This window comes from Bison bison, unplaced genomic scaffold (assembly GCF_000754665.1).
Source record: "Bison bison bison isolate TAMUID 2011002044 unplaced genomic scaffold, Bison_UMD1.0 scf7180017864491, whole genome shotgun sequence".
NCBI classification, from domain to species: domain Eukaryota; kingdom Metazoa; phylum Chordata; class Mammalia; order Artiodactyla; family Bovidae; genus Bison; species Bison bison.
Window position 1 is genome coordinate 13,640,435 of NW_011495050.1, and position 20,272 is coordinate 13,660,706.

A 20,272-nucleotide genomic window follows, 5' to 3' on the forward strand; every position below is an offset into this window, starting at 1 on the left:
ATCTCTCTTTTTTTTTAAATGAAATGGATAAACAGAAGCTTAAATCCTGAAGCAGTCTATGATCAAAAGACATTACATTTTAAAAACTGGGTCACTACAATGACATTCAAACATTACTAACAACATAGTCTTCAAGATCCTGGATCAGTTTATACATAAAATAAGTTTCAGACATCCACTGATAATTTAATATTCAAATAGCTAAAGTATGGTGAGGAAATAAGCATTTTATTAGATATTCTCTATTCATTAAAAATCTTTCACAGACATTACCAACCTATTCAAGTCAGTGGTTTTGATATGCACTCTACTACTACTTAATCATGTGGCAGAGAAACAAAATCTTTACTAAAACACCTAAAGAAAAAATTGCCACAAAGAGCTCTGGAAAAATAGCTTTATCCTGGTGCTGCTACTGCTGCTAAGTCGCTTCAGTCGTGTCTGACTGTGCGACCCCATAGATGGCAGCCCTCCAGGCTCCCCTGTCCCTGGGATTCTGCAGGCAAGAACACTGGAGTGGGTTGCTTTATCCTACATGACTATAATTTACCCTTTAATGTATTTTATATGTTTAGGTCATGTAAATATCCTTATTATTTAAAGGAAATTCTAAAGAACACAGGTATTATAAGATTTAGTCCCAGTGAGGAAGTGATGACATTGTAACAGATAAAAGGATACTAAAATTAATTTTGACATTTGTCAATATAAAAAGGTACCTATTTTACACTAATGTCTGATATACTCACTTTTCAAAATATGTAGGCTGTTTTTTCACATGTGCAAAACTAATAATAGCTAACTGTTTTTATGTGTTTATTATGTATCATGTACTTCTCTGGCTGTTACAAATATTAACTCATTTAATTCCACCAATACCTTAGGAAATAAGCAGAAAACCTATACTCTCAACTACTAAGCATACTGCCTATATGCACTACACACTACAATGAAAAATTGTGGTGGTAATGGTAGTTAAGAATATGTCAATGGTAACATAAAAAGGGATATAGCAATCAAGCCCAAAGGGATAAAGGAACCAAAAACACCCTCCCCAAATGATCTCCCCAAATAATAGCATTTTAGATTTATTAAAGATCTTATTCAAAGATAATTCTCATGAAAGATCACATTGCTATTTAACCCTTTTCATTTTTATGCCCCAAATCTAGTATTAGTTCTTAATGTATGATAGCTATACAATCACTGAACAAACAACTGAATAAACGTCTAGAACAAAAGTATTGTGACTATCAATCTGATATTTATTCATCACTGTATAGAAGAGGAAGTCTACCTTAAACACTCAAGTTCATCAAAAAGATAATTCCCTTCTAAATGTGTTCCTTTAACTAGGGTACACCAAAAATTCATATTAACGCTAAGAACAAATGTTCTCAGAGACTTAAATGGTTGAGCAAAATTGTGACTCTTGATTCTTACATAGCATTAAGTAACATAAAATGGGTATACAGGAGTTTTTAATTAAAAAGTAATGCCAATATATTTTTGTTAAAAATTATTTAGTATTAACATCACATACAAGGAGGGGATACCTTCCCCCAGTTTTACAAAATGTAAAATCAAATAAATTTTGCAGATAAAGTATAGAATGAAATAAACTTAGAGCTGGAAGGAGCAAGAAATGGCCTAATCCAGTTTTTCTCAGGCAGCAGTGCCCAAGAGTACTGAGCCATAAGAAAGTGATTTAAGTGATGACTATTTTCAAAATTCTCCCAAGGATGGTATGTATCATCCAGATGGTACTGACCATCCCAAATACTTATATTAATTTATTATATACAACAATTCAATGAAATTAAGATTTAGAGAAGTAAAATAATGAGAATCCATTTAAAATAGAATAACCACTGCTATTACTACATTAGAGTCAGTAACTAAAGTGTTTGTGAAGTTCTTCTGTTCCACACAAAAGCATATGTATAGGCTACAGTATTTGCTCCTAGACTGCTTTATCAGTATTATGATTTTTTCCTTACAAGATCTTGATGATTCCCTTTGTTATAGAATCTTACAGTAAAGCTAGAGCTACAATAATGACATTCATAATTAACTTTTAAAAACTGCTCCTTGCTGATAGCCAGTTTTAACAACAAATCACATTAAAAAAAAATTCAGTATCTTTGTTCAAAATACACAATTATGTTTATAATGTACTGTTGGGATTAAGGCAAAAATTATAACTAATTTTTTATATTTAGAAAAGTGTCTCAATATGATCAACCAGTGTGATATATACCAGTGGAATAACTGTATCTAGAATTTATAAATCAGAAGCAAATTTAAATAAAAGCAACTTAAAGATATTAAAAATGTATGTGGCAGAAATTTATATCCCCTTTTCTCTATAAAAACACTGAACAGACTGAGATTAACATCCTACTGTGGAAATCTTTTTTGAGTAAAAAAGTCTAGATCTAGATTAGCAATCTGCCTGTGATTTACTATAACTATTAATATGCAGAAAAGAATGTCAAAATGTTAAATGTATCAAGCAATTCCTAATTTGCTACATTTTTGCCACTGTGTGCACAAAACTGTGGTAAACTGATATCTGACAATAACTTACCACTTCTACCAAAAACATCCTACCTACCACAATGACTTGCTGAAACAAATTAAATGAATTAAGTGAACATTCTAATTTTCAAATAGCTTCAGAACATATTAACATATTTATTTTCACTCACCCTAAATCTAAAATTTTCCTTCTAAATGTTCAACTGGAAAAAATAAACAATCATTTTGTAAGTAACTAGCTTCAAGATCAAAAGGAGCTTTGTAACACAAGACAAAAGGATATGCAGAACATAATTATCATTTCCCATAAAAAGAAATTACTTTTCAGATGTTGTTCTGTCTTTGTATCTCTTGACTTCTGGTGATTCTTCCAAGATTCTATCCAACAATATCTCAATAAACTCTTTAGAGACCCAAAACAAAGCAAAACTGAATATGGCTATTATAAGATGAAGCAAATAATAAATTTAGTGATAGGTTAAAAATACAGTATAACCTATTTAAGAACTATCAAAATATTTCAAATACATCCAAAAAAGTAAAACTGATAAAGAAGTAGAAAAAAAAAGAGAATATATTTATATGGTTCTTAGAGGATAGAAAACCTGAAAGCAATATAAATTGATATATCTAGCCATCTAAAAATATAAAGTTTCTATAAGTTAAAAAAATTAGTATTAGCTCATATCATTTATATAAAGAGCTCCTAAAAAAAGTGTAACCAATTTTCAGCTATTAAAATCTGCAAAGATTAAAAAGAACAACAGTACCCACTGTTGTTATGGGGACACTCTAATAACTCTGCTGTGAGAGTAAATTAATACTACCTTTCTAGTGAACACCTAGGAACAATTTATCAAAATCACTAAAAAATGCATATATCATTTAATCAAGTAATTCTACTTTGAGGAATTTAGCCCAAGGAAACAACTAAAAATAAAGACAACCATTACATGTATGTATAACTGAATCACTATGCTATATAGCTGAAACTAACACTGTAAATCAACTACACTTCAATTAAAAACAAAACAATGCTGAGTTTCCAATTTATGAATTTGGTATTATTTATGTGCTCTTTAATTTTTTTAATTAATGTTTTGTAGTTTTCAGCACACAATTTACATTAAAAAAATATATATGTTTCAAAGTGTTTTATGCTATTATGAATGCTTTCTTTTAATTTAAAACTACAACTGTTTGTTGCCAGTATTTACAAATATGATTTTTATATAAGTGATATCTTATCTGCAGGTTTACTATACTCATTAGTTCTAGTGACTTTTTTGTAGACTCTGTAGAATTTTCTAAATTGGCAATCATGTAATCTATAAATAACATTTTACTTCTTAAAAACAAATAGAATAAAATGAAGATAGTACAGCATTACTATATTTTACTAGGAAATTAGGAATACCAGGGTTAATTAATAAGATGGAATAATATTAAAATCACATTGTAGAATATTTTCTCTGATAAGGAATTTTTGATAATATATAACTAAGTGAAAATTGTAAGCTACAAAAGATAATTGTTTCTATTTCAAGGGATATTGAAGGGAAAATATCAAATATAAACTGTAGTTAATTTAGGATGATGCAATTACACATGATTTTTGTCTTTGTCTTTATTCTTTATTGGGTTTTCCAAATTTTCTGTATTAGGTACTTCTTTAAAGAAAAAATTTCCTTGATGCTTTGAAATTTCTGTAAATGGTTTTAATCACAAAATCTTCAAAAGGCACAAAAATATAAATAACTACCATCTGCTTTAGGAACAGATTAAAACCACTGTTAATTTTTTTTTTTACTGCACTCCAAAAATTCAGTTCATGTTATTTAAATGGTTATATATCACCACTGACTCAATGGACATGAATTTGAGCAAACTCTGGGAAATAGTGGAAGACAGAGGAGCCTGGCATGATGCAGTCCATGGGGTCTCAAAAGAGTCAGACGTGACTTACCAACTGAACTTATCAACAATATAAATGTTGACTTTAAAACAATGAAAAGTAGAAACATGACCATTTAACCAAATACACTACCACTCTTATATATATAAGAGAAATCTAAGTACATTTACATGAATGATCATATAAACATCCCCATATGTATACTTAACATGATTCAGGAAATAACTTCCTATTAAAAAACAAAGAACATCTGATAGCTAGCATGTATAACAGAACTGAAAAATGGTTCCCAGAATACAGTACACATTCATTAAATGACAGCTATTACTTTTATTTTGGCTCCCACTTTTATTAGAATTATACATATAACTACCTTAACTCTTCCTTTTACATACACATATAGCCCTGAACAAAGGCAACAGACAAGTGTCTTCATTTGATTTTATTTCCTGTGTCAGCTATTTTGTACTATGAGAATGAGGTTAAGTATTCTAAGTATTCATGCACAATAAGAATATGCGCATGAGAATCTGATTCTATTCTCTCAAAAGGGATGAAAGAAACAATCTGATATACTTCAGACTCAGAACTAAGGGGGGAAAAAAAAAAACCTGCCTCCAGATAGAGGTTAGCATTAATGCTGTGATATTAGAAAACTTGCACTAAGACTGGGCTAATCCTCTCACACTGGGATTTCCTCCTGTCACTGCAGCAATAAAAAAAAAGCTAACAAAAACATTAAATATCCAATAAGCAAGTTCCTACAACATTCAACATTCTTGATTATTCTTGGTTTTTTACCCAGGCAACAGAACGCTTCTACTTTGGAAGAGTTGATTCTCTTCATGCTAAGGCTAATAAATGCATACAATTGACAGAATTTTTAAACAGCAGGGAGTATAATACTCTTTGTATATAAGAACAATTTAAATTCTAAAAATTCACAATTTTCATTCACTATAAATAACCTTAGCTCAGCAAATACATGCCTTTCTAATTTCAAAGAATGCCATCTGGATTTAAAAGAAAACTTACTTCCCAAATAAAAATAATTTAGCAAAACACAACGACCTACTTAAAACAATTCACATATTATAACCAACAAACTGTCAATTTGTTTTTTTATTTATTTTGTTAATTTGACACAATTCACATCTTCTCACCGATCCTTCAGAAACTACTATAACTCCTGAACTTACACAGTGATGAAAATTGCATTTCCTAGCAAAATTTTATGTGTTTAATGACTTACTCATGTTCATTGATATAAAGTTCTGCAAGTTCATGCCAGGCTTCTTGGTCTCCAACAAATCTGGTGAGAGTAAAGGGAAAAAAAAATAAATGTGTAGATATTCGGTAAATGAACAGCATGGAAGCAAAAAGGAAATCAAATGCAAATTCCATTTTAATTAAAAAAGATTTATCAGAATAACAAAACACAATCCTCTTGTAAGACACTCACTGTTCCAGATACTCATTCAGTTCCCGAATGGCCTCCACATTTTTCCCCTGGGCTTTTCGAATGGCAATCTTACGCTTTCTTGCAGCCTGTGGGTTGACATTAATAAAGGATTAGGCCTTCATGATTCCCTGGGTTTTTGTAAAGAAGGTAATTTGACTGTGCAAATTATTATCTCAATGCCAATGAAATTCCATTGTAGAACTACTGCTTAGTGGGAGTTTATAAACATACCCCATGACATCCCACTGGTGAGTTCAAACATTCCTCTAACAATCACATGTGCTTTACTTTTGATGTATACAATATATGCATCATTTCATTCAAATAAATAACCTTCCAGATTCTGATAATTACAAGCCAGCAGGGAATCTTAATCTTTATCCAGCCTAAAGTCCTTTACTCTGTCTCATTCATAAGATCTGTATCTTAAGAGATAGAGGGATAGTGGAGATTAGAAAATAATCTTACTGTGGCCACTTGAATGTCATTATACAAATATGGCCTCTAATAACTTTTTTCACAATTTTAAGAGAAAAATCTAGCTAAAAGTCTTTCAAAAAATAAAATGGGTTCTGAAAGAAATATTTTTTATAATACACCAAACATTTAAAACTTGCACCTTAAAGCTTTTCAAATATAAATAGAAAAATAAATGCCATTTATTTACACATTAATCAAACACATAATGAACATCTGTTGTTTGCCAGGTACTGTGCTAGACAGTGAAAATAAGAATTAAAAAAGGAACAGATAATTCCTTTTGGGAGTTAAGTCTGATAACAGAAAGATACATCAAATAAAAAGACAATGATAGAGGTACCTAGGATGTTGTGACAACATAGAAGAGATCCTAATATAGCCTGAGGGGAAGAGGTGGAAAGACACCAAAGAGGGTTCCAGATGTGATACCTGAACTGAAATACAAAATGCAAGTAGACATAAAGAAAGCAGAAGAGAAAACTATATGGAGGGAGGACATTGAATATTAGGAAGAACTCAGGAGCAAAGGCAGCATTGTGTATAATCAAGACTTTATGTTTGGGGCCACAGTGAACAATCAGAGACTGGAGGGTACTGTGTGAATTATTAAATTTACATCCCCTTTATCTCTGTTTAATGCAGAAGGCTAAAGAATAAAACACACTATAATTAGGGCTAAATTAGGCTTATTAATTATGAATATGACTGTCATTCTTTTAAATAACACACACTCCACAAGATACAGACAAGGAAAGTAAAATGAATGAAGCCTCCTTAGATCAAAAGAGCTATCTGTCCTGGGGTGGAAAGGTGGACTTTCTGAAAAACTGAAATTAAAAAAACATCAGATAAAATTAATAAGAGACTTCCAATAAATAAAACCAAGAGCCATATTTATAATAATAGTGATAATAATATTTTGGTAATTAAAAAAACACATCTGTTAAAAATATATATCCTTGATTACACAGCTCATATTGAAGGCCTACCACAATGCCTGCCGCACAGTAAGCAATATTTTTTTAAATAATTTTACTATTTACAACAATGAAAGGACCATAATAAATACACTCAATTCATAAAGAATACAGAAGGAAAGTAAAGTGAAGCTCTAAAAGTAACTTGCCCCAGTCCTTGGATCTTTGCCAGTTAAAATGATTTTGAACAGATGCAGTGAAACCTGTTGAAAATACTGCATTCAAATTCCGTAAATAAGAGACAAAAAGTCAAACTACAAACATGAATAGGAACCAGTACTTCTATAGTCATAGTAAGAGATGTGGTATGAACTCTGTAATGGATACCATTATTCACAAATGAGTTTCATTTTTTAAAAAATACATCTAATACTAACTTTTTCTCAGTGATTTGACAACAGAATCATGTCTCTCCTGTTGAACACACACCAAAGTTTTAGGACAGCAGCATTTTGTCGAATACTGTTTACAAAGCATTACTAGTGTTTCATAGATAATTAATATTTTTAAATGCCTTTAAAACAAAATAAAAAACCCTTTCATAAACGGAAAACAGAGGTTTAAACAACCTAAATGCATCAAGAGAGGAAAGATGAGAAGTAGGGATCTCAAATTTCTCATTACCATTCTAGATTCATTGATTAGAGTTCCTGAAAAAAACTGAGATATTACAAATTAATTTGTTACTATTATTTTGAACAGATATTGGTAGTAGGTGGAATACTACAATTTTAAAATAATGTAAGACAAAAAAAATTGGTATTAACTTTTTAATAGTCTATTTTAAAAACTAAAGAGTTTTCCACCTTATAAACACCTCAGTGAAGTACAAGCAAAGATTTAAAATATAAGGTTTTATTAATCAATTTGGGAAACATGCTCCCAAATCTCTACTATATAAGCAATATATTGCTAAACCACTCTAAACCTAAGATACAGTATTCTATCTCCTAGTATTCTAAGGTTAAAAGCAAACTTTTAAGTAGTAACTATTCAACTATGTAAAATCAGTCTTCTTAAATGAAACTACACATGACAGTTTAAAGAAAAACCTACATGGCAATCAGCATCATACAGGCAACAATATATCATTAATTCACACACAATAGTCCTTCTACAGAAAAATAATATAACACTTTGGAAAACAAAAAACTTCACTTATCAAGATCATTTAAAAAGACTACTAAGCAGGGATTTCACTTCCAACCAAGATGGAGTAACAGGGAGCAGTTTTATCCTCTTGCCTGAAAATGCAAACTGTAACTATATATAAATATATATGTAACAACTATTTTTAAGGCAGAGGACAAAAGGCAAAAAAAAAGAGAGAGAGATTCCTGACAGGCAGAAACGAACAAGGTGAGCCTTATTTTTACTGCCCTGGTTCAACTGCTTTGAGAGTTTCAAGGGTGCTGCGCAAGAAAAGAAAACCAGGTTGAGCCCAGACGAATCCATGAGTTCAGAAAGCACTCAAGAGTCCAAGAAGATCAACACGCTAGAGTTCATGGGGCAGAGTACAAGAAAAGAAAGAAAAATATATAAGACTCTAAAGAGATTTCCTTTGAATCTCAAGGGTTCCCCTTAAGTACTCAGTACTTATGTACTGATGGGCGCATGTTTACGAGAATACTGATCCCCTGGAGTAGTGATTAGTACTGATCAGTACTGATCAGTGCATGTGTACGAGGAAACGTCAAATGCCAAGAAAATATCTAAGAGAAACATTTAGTGGGAAAAGTGCCCCAGAGCTCACACAAGGCTGGAAACAGTGTCTTTCTACCAGCCAGACTGGAAAATGCCATGATTCCTGCTGCTGCTGCTGCTGTCACTTCAGTCGTGTCCGACTCTGTGTGACCCCACAGACGTCAGCCCATCAGGCTCTCCTGCCCCTGGGATTCTCCAGGCAAGAACACTGGAGTGGGTTGCCATTTCCTTCTCCAATGCATGAAAGTGAAAAAGTGGAAGTGAAGTCGCTCAGTCGTGTCCGACTCTTAGCGACCCCATGGACTGCAGCCTACCAGGCTCCTCCATTTATGGGATTTTCCAGGCAAGAGTACTGGAGTGGGGTGCCATTGCCTTCTCCGCCATGATTCCTAGGACAGTGGATAGAGTACTAAGATAGACCTATTGGGGAATAATTAGTCCCAGGATAAACAATGTTCTGGGCCTGTCTCACAAAGACCCAAAAGGATAAAATTGTTTGTAATTTAATTATGTACTACAAGAAACAATATTTATATATATTCATATATATATGAATATAAAAATCAGAAGGGGCAAAGAAAACTTTAGACGATGATTCTGTTCACTATCTTAATTGTGGTGATGGTTTCACAGGTGTATATAATTGTCAAAATTTATTAAATTATACACTTTAAATATGTGCAGTCTACTCTACATAAATTATATGCCAAAATAGTTTAAATAATAGCATTAGACTAAACACTGAGTCTTAAGTGCTTATCAATTTCCATTTATATTTCTTTCTCACATCTTATGAAATATGCCAATGTTTTGAATTCTTCTGAATTTCTTCTTTAGATTGATCTTTAAGTCAAAAATGAAAAGTGCTCCACATTTTACAAGATATTTTAATAATGGAGCCAGGATTTCTATTATAAAATATGAAACGCCAAAAAGTTCTTATGATCATAAATTTGTTACATACCTCTGTACCATTATCTACTATGCTGCTGCTGCTAAGTCTCTTCAGTCGTGTCCGACTCTGTGTGACCCCATGGACGGCAGCCCACCAGGCTCCCCCATCCCTGGGATTCTCCAGGAAAGAACACTGGAGTGGGTTGCCATTTCCTTCTCCAATGCATGAAAGTGAAAGTGAAAGTGAGGTCGCTCAGTCGTGTCCGACTCTTCGAGACCCCATGTACTGAAGCCTACCAGGCTCCTCCGCCCATGGGATTTTCCAGGCAAGAGTACTGGACTGGGGTGCCATTGCCTTCTCCAATTATCTACTATAGTTAGCTATCAATTTTTTCCTGAAAGACATGTTACATCTTCAAAAAAAAAAAAAAAATAGGCCACACAGGACGAGAACCTAGAAAAGGATTAAAGGACTAAGGTCTACCAGTAAGTACAATGCAGAGCAACCCCTTCCCCAGATGCTGAGACCCAGAAAGACCACTGGCCAACAGAGGGAAAGGAGAATTCCAGGTTCTTTTGCTTCCAAGGCTTATGCCATGACCCTGGGAAATATGGCCTTCTAAAAGCATCTTCAAGCTTGGCACAGAGGCAATTATATCTAATTCCAAAATAAGGGGCATGGCATAAGCCTTAGAGGCAGTGGTCTTTCTGGATCTCAACATCTGGGGTACAGGGAGTTCTAGTTTGTACTTTACCAGTAAGCCACCTTAGATCCCCATAATCTCTAGCCTAAGACAGAACCGTCTCCAAATTACATAATTCATCTCTTTTAACCCCTTTCAAACCATCTCCCACATTACTGGCAGTTATCTTTAAAACAAAAAATCTGGTGGTACTTTGCCAATCAAATTTGACTTCACTCCCCATTTTCTAAGAATTAAAATTCTGTTATACTCAATATCATGTAATAACCTATAAAGGAATAATCTACAAAAAAACTCAACTTACTATTCTGATACCTGAAACAAAAAGAACATTGCAAATCAACCACAATTAAAACAAGAAGAAATCAAAAAGAGAAATAAAAACTTAATTGATAATGCAGAAAAAAAAATTCTGAAGTGTAACACCAGGTTGTTCACAAATGTTGAACTTCTTGTACTGCCAATCACTCAGGACAATGAGCCAACTAAAAGGTATAAAATATTGCCCCTTAAAGCCCTAGTCTTCCTCAGTGGTGAATCAGTGGTGAAGAAGGGGTAGGTTAAACTTATGCAGAGTGCTAGAACCATGCTGTCTTCAATAAGACTAGAAATGAAATTTCATGAAATAACTGCATTAAAGAAGGCAGTTCAAAAAGAGAAATAAAAATGGCCTTTTAAGCATATTAAAAGATACTCAGAATCTCTCATATGCAAATTATATATTTAACTAATTACACTGAAAGTGAAAGTGAAGACGCTCAGTCGTGTCCGATTCTTTGCGACCCCACAGACTGTAGCCCACCAGGCTCCCCAGTCCATGGAATTTTCCAGGCAAGAGTACTGAAGTGGGTTGCCATTTCCTTCTCCAGGGGATCTTCCCAATCCAGGGATCGAACCCGGGTCTCCCGCACTGCAGGTAGACACTTTACCGTCTGAGCCACCATTGGCAAAAATTAAAAATGAAAAAAGGTGATAATACACCATGTGGGAGGATACTGGGAAAGAAGCACTCTCATATACCATGTAAGTGAGTATAGATAACTAAAAAGCTTTTGTGGAGGGAAATTAGGCAGTATCTGTTAACTTTTAAGATACATGGACCTCCTGACTCAGATTGCACTTCTAGGAATCTATACAAATGACACGCACTTCAACACTGCTTCTGGGAGGAATGCATCAGATACCAAAGGGACTTAATTAGTTCAAGAAAGTTTTTCATCAAAATAAGGATTATACATCCTTATACTACAATGCTATGCAGCAACTTAAAGGATGAGATAAAGGATGTGCTAACATAGATGACTTAGGTAGAGTTTGGGGCTTCCCAGGGAGCTCAAGGATAAAGAATCCACCTACCAATGCAGGAGACCCAAGAGACACAGTTTAGCAGGGGTGGGAGGGAGGGAAGGGAAGGATCAAAAAAAAACAAGAAGAAGAAGAGACACAGGTTCAATCCTGGGTTGGGAAGATCCCCTGGAAAAGCAAAGGGCAACCCACTCTAATATTCTTGCCTGAAAAATGCTATGGACAGAGGAGTTGGACACAACTGAACACTTTTACGTAAAAGGTAGAGTATGTCACCATCTGCATTTCCAACCATTCTCCCTATTAAAAGGGACACACACACATACACACACATACATACAGACCTATTTGTGTGTGCATGAGAAAAAATTTCTGGAAAAATTCTTAAGAAACATTTGCCTAAGTGAAGGAGGGCATGAGATCTGGGATCGGAGGACTTATTTTTCAACATATATGCTAGTATTGTTTGTAATTTTTAATATGCATACATATTACTTTTTTCAAAAGAGCGTTTCACAATTTTAAAAAAATAGATGAGATAACCCATTTTAGCAACCTCCCTGAATCTGAAACTTCCACTTCAATCACTTTTTTCTTTTCTCCCAAGGTAAGTCTTGTACTTTAATAACCCTAAGGCTTACTTGTTACATAATGGAATATGATGTCTTTCCCCAGCCCGTCATCTGTCTTAATTAAGCCATGCTCAACCATCAAGGCCTACAAGGCTCAGAAATACTGCAGCAAATCACCAAAGAATCAGGATTTAGTAAGTCTATTTCAAGGTCTATAATCTGTTAAGTATATCATGCTATCTCTCTAAACCAAAGTCAAGGATAATGTCTAAATCATCCTTCTAGTCTCTATACCAAGCACAAAGCAAGCACTCAACAAATATTTTTTGAAATAATAGTGAATGCATATGAGAGGGAAAGAGAGCTCCTTAAAACTTTAATGAATAACCTCATTTTTATACTGGATATCCAGGAATACAGGAGCACAAGATCGATGAAAGAGTCATAAAGTCAGTGTTAAACAATCCAAAACCCTGCAGTATAAAAGCTTGAATTTTAACTATGGATATAACCATGAAACTTCTACACAGTAACATTACTGTTTCAGTTCAGTTTAGTCACTCAGTCGGATCTGACTCTTTGTGACCCCATGGACTGCAGCATGTTAGGCCTCCCTGTCCATAGTCAACTCCCGGATTTTACTCAAACTCATGTCCATTGAGTCGGTGATGTCATTCAGCCATCTCATCCTCTTTCGTCCCCTTCTCCTCCTACCTTCAATCTTTCCCAACATCAGGATCTTTTCAAATGAGTCAGTTCTTTGTATCAGGGGGCCAAAGTATTAGAGTTTCAGCTTCAGCATCAATCCTTCCAATGAATACTGGAATACTGGAATAAAGGAAATCAGTCCTGATTTTCAGGAAAAATCAGGAAAATCACCCTGATTTTCCTCGGATGGACTAGTTGGATCTCATTGCAGTCCAAGGGACTCTCAAGAGTCTTCTCCAATACCACAGTTCAAAAGCATCAATTCTGTAGGAGTTGCTTGTATATTTTTGAGATTAGTTGTCTGTCAGTTGCTTCATTTGCTATTATTTTCTCCCATTCTGAAGGCTGTCTTTTCACCTTGCTAATAGTTTCCTTTGATGTGCAGAAGCTTTTAAAGTTAATCAGGTCCCATTTGTTTATTTTTGATTTTATTTCCAATATTCTGGGAGGTGGGTCATAGAGGATCCTGCTGTGATGTATGTCAGAGAGTGTTTTGCCTATGTTCTCCTCTAGGAGTTTTATAGTTTCTGGTCTTATGTTTAGATCTTTAATCCATTTTGAGTTTATTTTTGTGTATGGTGTTAGAAAGTGGTCTAGTTTCATTCTTTTACAAGTGGTTGACCAGATTTCCCAGCACCACTTGTTAAAGAGATTGTCTTTAATCCATTGTATATTGTTGCCTCCTTTGTCAAAGATAAGGTGTCCATATGTGCGTGGATTTATCTCTGGGCTTTCTATTTTATTCCATTGATCTATATTTCTGTCTTTGTGCCAGTACCATACTGTCTTGATAACTGTGGCTTTGTAGTAGAGCCTGATTCATCGCAGCACTGTTTATAATAACCAGGACATGGAAGCAACCTAGATGTCCATCAGCAGATGAATGGATAAGAAAGCTATGGTACATATACACAATGGAGTATTACTCAGCCATTAAAAAGAATACATTTGAATCAGTTCTAATGAGGTGGATGAAACTGCAGCCTATTATACAGAGTGAAGTAAGCCAGAAGGAAAAACATAAATACAGTATACTAACGCATATATATGGAATTTAGAAAAGATGGTAACAATAACCCGGTGTAAGAGACAGTAAAAGAGACACTGATGTATATAACAGTCTTATGGACTCTGTGGGAGAGGGAGAGGGTGGGAAGATTTGGGAGAATGATATTGAAACATGTAAAATATCATGTAAGAAACGAGTTGCCAGTCCAGGTTCGATACACGATACTGGATGCTTGGGGCTAGTGCACTGGGACGACCCAGAGGGATGGTATGGGGAGGGAGGAGGGAGGAGGGTTCAGGATGGATTTTCTTTTAAAAATAAATTAAAAAAAAAAGCATCAATTCTTCAGCGCTCAGCTTTCTTTATAGTCCAACTCTCACATCCATACCTGACTACTGGAAAAACCAGAGCTTTGACTATACGGACCTTTGTGAGCAAAGTAATGTATCTGTGTTTTAATATGCTTTTTAGGTTGTTCATAACCTTTTTTCCAAGGAGCAAGAGTCTTTTAATGTCATGGCTGCAATCACCATCTGCAGTGATTTTGGAGCCCAAGAACATAAAGTCTGTCACTGTTTCCACTGTTTCCCCATCTATTTGTCATAAAGTGATGGAACCGGATACCATGATCTTAGTTTTCTAAATGCTGAGCTTTAAGCCAACTTTTTCACTCTCCACTTTCACTTTCATCAAGAGGATCTTTATTTCCTCTTCACTTTCTGCCATAAGGGTGGTGTCATCTGCATATCTGAGGTTACCGATATTTCTCCCAGCGTTGATTCCAGCTTGTGCTTCATCCAGCCCAGCTTTTCTCATGATGTACTTTGCATATAAGTTAAATAAGCAGGGTGACAATATACAGCCTTGAAGTTTTCCTTTCCTTATCTTGAACCAGTCTGTTGTTCCATGTCCAGTTCTAACTGTTGCTTCCTGACCAGCATACAGGTTTCTCAAGAGGCAGGTCAGGTGGTCTGGTAGTCCCCTCTCCTTAAAAATTTTCCAGAGTTTGTTGTGATTCACACAGTCAAAGGCTTTGGCATAGTCAATAAAGCAGAAGTTGACGTTTTTCTGGAACTCTCTTGCTTTTTTGATGATCCAAGGGATGTTGGCAATTTGATCTCTGCTTCCTCTGCCTTTTCTAAATCCAGCTTCAACATCTGGAAGTTCACGGTTCACATACTGCTGAAGCCTGGCTTCAAAGAATTTTGAAGAGAATTTTGGAGAATTTTGAGCATTACTTTACTAGAGTGTGAGATGAGTGCAATTGTGCGGTAGTTTGAGCATTCTTTGGCATTGCCTTACTTTAGGATTGGAATGAAAACGGACCTTTTCCATTCCTGTGGTCAATGCTGAGTTTTCCCAATTTGCTGGCATATTGAGTGCTGCACTTTCAGAGCTTCATCTTTTAGGATCTGAAATAGCTCCACTGGAATTCCATCACCTCCACTAGCTTTGTTTATAGTGATGCTTCCTAAGGCCCATTTGATTTCACATTCCAGGATGTCTGGCTCTAGGTGAGTGATCACACCATTGTGATTATCTGGGTTGTGAAGATCTTTTTTATATAATTCTTCTGTGTATTCTTGCCACCTCTTCTTAATATCTTCTGCTTCTGTTAGGTCCATACCATTTCTGTCCTTTATTGTGCCAATCTTTGCATAAAAAAGTTCCCTTGGTATCTCTAATTTTCTTGAAGAGATCTCTAGTCTTTCCCATTCTGTTGTTTTCCTCTATTTCTTTGCATTGATCACTCAGGAAGGCTTTCTTATCTCTCCTTGCTATTCCTTGGAACTCTGCATTCAAATGGGTATATCTTTCCTTTTTTCCTTTGCCTTTTGCTTCTCTTCTATTCACAGATATTTGTAAGGCCTCCTCAGACAACCATTTTGCCTTTTTGCATTTCTTTTCCTTGGGGATGGTCTTGATCCCTGCCTCCTGTACAATGTCATGAACCTCCATCCATAGTTCTTCAGGCACTCTGTCTGTACTGTTTAATGTAAGTAAAGTCTTCCCCTACCAGACTTTATTAGTTCTAGGTCTTATATGGCTTTGTTTTTCTCCCTTAATGTCTACCACAGTGCTTTCTATGGATATGGTAACAGAAATACTGTCTTTATTTTTAGTAACACCAACCCTTTGGTGGCTCCTGACAGATATTCAAATAAATATTTCTAGAAGGACAGAAGGGACTGAGAGAAGATTAGATAAAAATAACATTTGATGAAAGAATAATACATCTAACAAAGCTGAATTCAGTCACTTTGTTCTAAAATGTTTACCTAACAACCAAATGATTTAGTTACTACCCCCTCAGATAATCTATGAGGGGAGCCAAGTCATAAAACATGGTAAGTACTACAAAGACAGGATAATATTTAGTTACATATTATCTTAGACCCTGCAGTGAAGTAATTTCTTTAAAATATGTCCAACTTAAACTGACACAGAAATATTTGACTTCTAATTCTAAAAAATACATTACAAACTACCAATTTTTAAACTAGCATGAGAAAATTACATGAAACAAGTTTTTCAGAAATCTGGTATCATATTTTCAATATATGGCTGCAAAAAAAAAATGAATACCTTTAAAACTGGTGAAATCTTACAGCTCAAATAAGTACATGAGAAAATCTTCAGGGAATGAAAAATGGTGCTTTTTATAAGGGATTATTTTATTAAAACAGAGAGCAACGTATTAGGATAAATAAAATTAAAAGATTATTAAATTTTTTCAATTTCAACTTTTTAGATATTTGGAATATCTAAATTAACTGCTTTTAATAACACATAGGCTTGCAGCTGTCAAAACTTTTCTCTGAATTTCTATATTCTGAAAATCCTTACCATTTAAATATCTACATAACACCTAGGAAGTTACCAGAGAAAATTTCCCTAGGGTGGGATTATATGAAAAGAAATAATCTAAGCCATTATACCAATCAACTAAAATGTTCTCAATATTAAAAAAAATTTTTTTCACCAGGATATTTTTATAACAGGTCATACTACCAAAAAGCCTTTCATTAATTAATTCCATACATTAATTACTGAGATGACATCTTTCATTCTTCAATAAGAGAACTAAAATATAACAACCCAAACAAGACAAGTTAGTATTTAATAAACTTGAAAATATTACAGAAACTATAAGTTCTGACAGGTGTTTGTTCTTATAAGCACATAAAATTTATTCTATCTAAATTTCAACTAGCTGCTTTCTAATAAGAGATCTTGTAAGTCAGATTTAACTGAAGAGTTAAAACCTACTTTTTTTCAAGTGACCCATCATGAGATATTTCAAATAACAAAATAAAATGTTTCCATGTGTATTTTTCCATTATTTCTAAAATAATTTCACTTCTTAACACAGAATTAACTGATCTTTAGGACAACCAGCTAACTTACAGTGTTAGTTGGGTCTTCTTGTAAAATTCGATCATATAGCTGAATAGCATCATCGTATCTATTTAAAAAGAAAAAGAAATATTAAGAATCATTACCTTAAAATTTAATGACAAATAGTAAATACAGAAAAGATTAACCTGGGAAGACTTTATATGTATTTACAATTACTACTAAGCATCTTCTGATCTTCACATAACAGTAAGTTTGATACAATGTCATTTTCTAAGCAAAAAAAAAAAAAATCGTAAATAAAATATTTATAGAAAACTTACTTCAAAAACATACTGATTCGACTTGGTCTAAATACAAAGGTAAAAACTACAGCTCAAAGAGATACCTCTGTGGTCCTAGTTACACCTAGAATTACAGCAAATAAATTATTTTTTAAGTTTAATTTTAACAAATATTTTCACAAGGAAATGATCTAAGTATTTTCTAAGTCATGTCTGATTCTTTCGTGACCCCATGGACTGTAGACTGCCAGGCTCCTCTGTCCATGGGATTTCCCAGTCAAGAATATTGGAGTGGGTTGCCATTTCCTTCTGCAGGGGATCTTCCCAACCCAAGGATCACACTAATGCTTCACAGGGGGATTCTTTACTACTGAGCCACCTGAGAAGCCCCAATCTAAGTGTTAATTCTCCTCTAATAAATATTTATGAGAGTTTTTCTTAGTTGAGCTGGTAAAGTTCAATTCATTAAGCACCTATTAAGGAATTCCCTGGTGGCTCAGTCGGTAAAGAATCTGCCTGCCGTGCAGAAGACCTGGGTTGGATCCCTGGGTGGGGAAGATCCCCTGGAGAAGGAAATGGCAACCCACTCTGGTCTTGCCTGGAAAATCCCACGCACATGGACAGAGGAGCCCGGTGGGCTATAGCCCATGGGATCGCAAGATTGGACATGATTTAGTGACTAAACCAAGTATGTACACATAATATACTCTGCTGGGTTACAACCTCATATCAGTTCAGTTCAGTTCAGTCATTCAGTCATTTCCAACTCTTTGCGACCCCATGGGCTGCAGCATGCCAGACTTCCCTGTCCATCACCAACTCCTGAAGATTGATCAAACTCGTGCCCATCAAGTCACTGATGCCATCCAACCATCTCATTCTCTGTTGTCCCCTTCTCCTGCCTTCAATCTTTCCCAGGATCAGGGTCTTTTCCAATGAGTCAGTTCTTCACATTAGGTGGCCTAAGTATTGGAGCTTCAGCTTCAGCATCAGTCTTTCCAATGAATATTTAGGACTGATATCTTTTAAGATTGACTGGTTTGATCTCCTTGCAGTCTAGGGACTCTCAAGAGTCTTTTCCAACACCATAGTTCACAATCTCACATGGGAAACAAATTTATCAAATGAAAAAATAATCAAATATGACAGGATAAAACTAAGAAGCCAAGATTAACATTGTATGATAGTGAATGAAAAGGAGTGATACATCAGATACCACATAAAGCACTTTATCTAACAATACACTCCTATATATGGTAATCTTATTTGGAGTACAAGGATATAGCTAAGTGATTCTGAAATTCCTTCTTAATCATATCCATAACCCCCAACTCCCTTCCAATCAATTTCTTCACTTCCAAATAGAGATCTTTAGAGAAAGCAAAAATCTATGTTTAAAAATTTTATAGCAGTGTTTATAAAACTAGGGACAGAAGATATACTCTTGTGATCTATTCTTAAGGTCTCTATGATAATTTTTAAAGTTTTTCTCTTAATGATACTCAAGACATAGAATATTCTATATCATCACATGACACGTCCTTTAATCGAACATTGCCCCACAATTTTAATGATCAAGCCTGTATTTGTCATTACGGTCATGCCAACAGATAAGAATATTTTAACTAATGGTAGCAGACTAATGAGAAAATTAAAAGCAGACTTAATTTGTAAATATGATTATACCATGCAAAGGCCAAACAGCATCACTACATCCTAAGTTAATCAGAGTTAGCAATAGCTTAGAAAAAGAATATCACTTTGGAAATCAAATACATGATAATATTTGATAATAGGTATGCTAGCCTCACAAGAATCTGCAACTACAGAAACAGAAAATAAAATCATTAAATAATAATAAAACAAAACAATAAAGTATATAAACAAGGGCAAAAATTAATGCTAAAAAGCACTGGTTCTCACAAGACAAAGTACATGAGAATCACCTGGGGATCTTTTCCCAGGTATATAACCTTTGGGAAACATACTGGAAATGACAGAGGAAAATAGGAAACCATTCATTTCATTAATACAATGATACTAATAATCTGAATTCTTAGGATTTTCTAGTCTTTTTGGTATTTTATTAGAAAACTTACATTGTCTTTACAGTTTGAAAACTATATACATAAGGCATTAAGATGTTCAAGCTGCTTTTAGAAAAGGCAGAGGAACCAGAGATCAAATTGCCAACAACTGCTGGATCATCGAAAAAGCAAGAGAGTTCCAGAAAAACATCTATTTCTGCTTTCTTGACTATGCCAAAGCCTTTGACTGTGTGGATCACAAAAAACTGTGGAAAATTCTGAAAGAGATGGGAATACCAGACCACCTGACCTGCCTCTTATATTTCCATGATC

At 34.5% G+C, this 20,272-nt stretch overlaps 1 protein-coding gene across 1 annotated transcript in view; it reads right to left on the minus strand.

Moving 5' to 3' along the window:
• The window catches only part of EMC2 (ER membrane protein complex subunit 2), a 52,268-nt gene that overhangs the window by 15,861 nt on the left and 16,135 nt on the right, over window positions 1-20,272 (minus strand). The window contains exons 5-7 of the mRNA XM_010863458.1: window positions 17,680-17,737; window positions 5,919-6,004; window positions 5,709-5,768 (exon numbers count right to left, since the gene is read on the minus strand). Coding sequence (XP_010861760.1) covers window positions 5,709-5,768; window positions 5,919-6,004; window positions 17,680-17,737 — 204 coding nt within the window. The remainder of the gene's footprint in view (window positions 1-5,708; window positions 5,769-5,918; window positions 6,005-17,679; window positions 17,738-20,272) is intronic.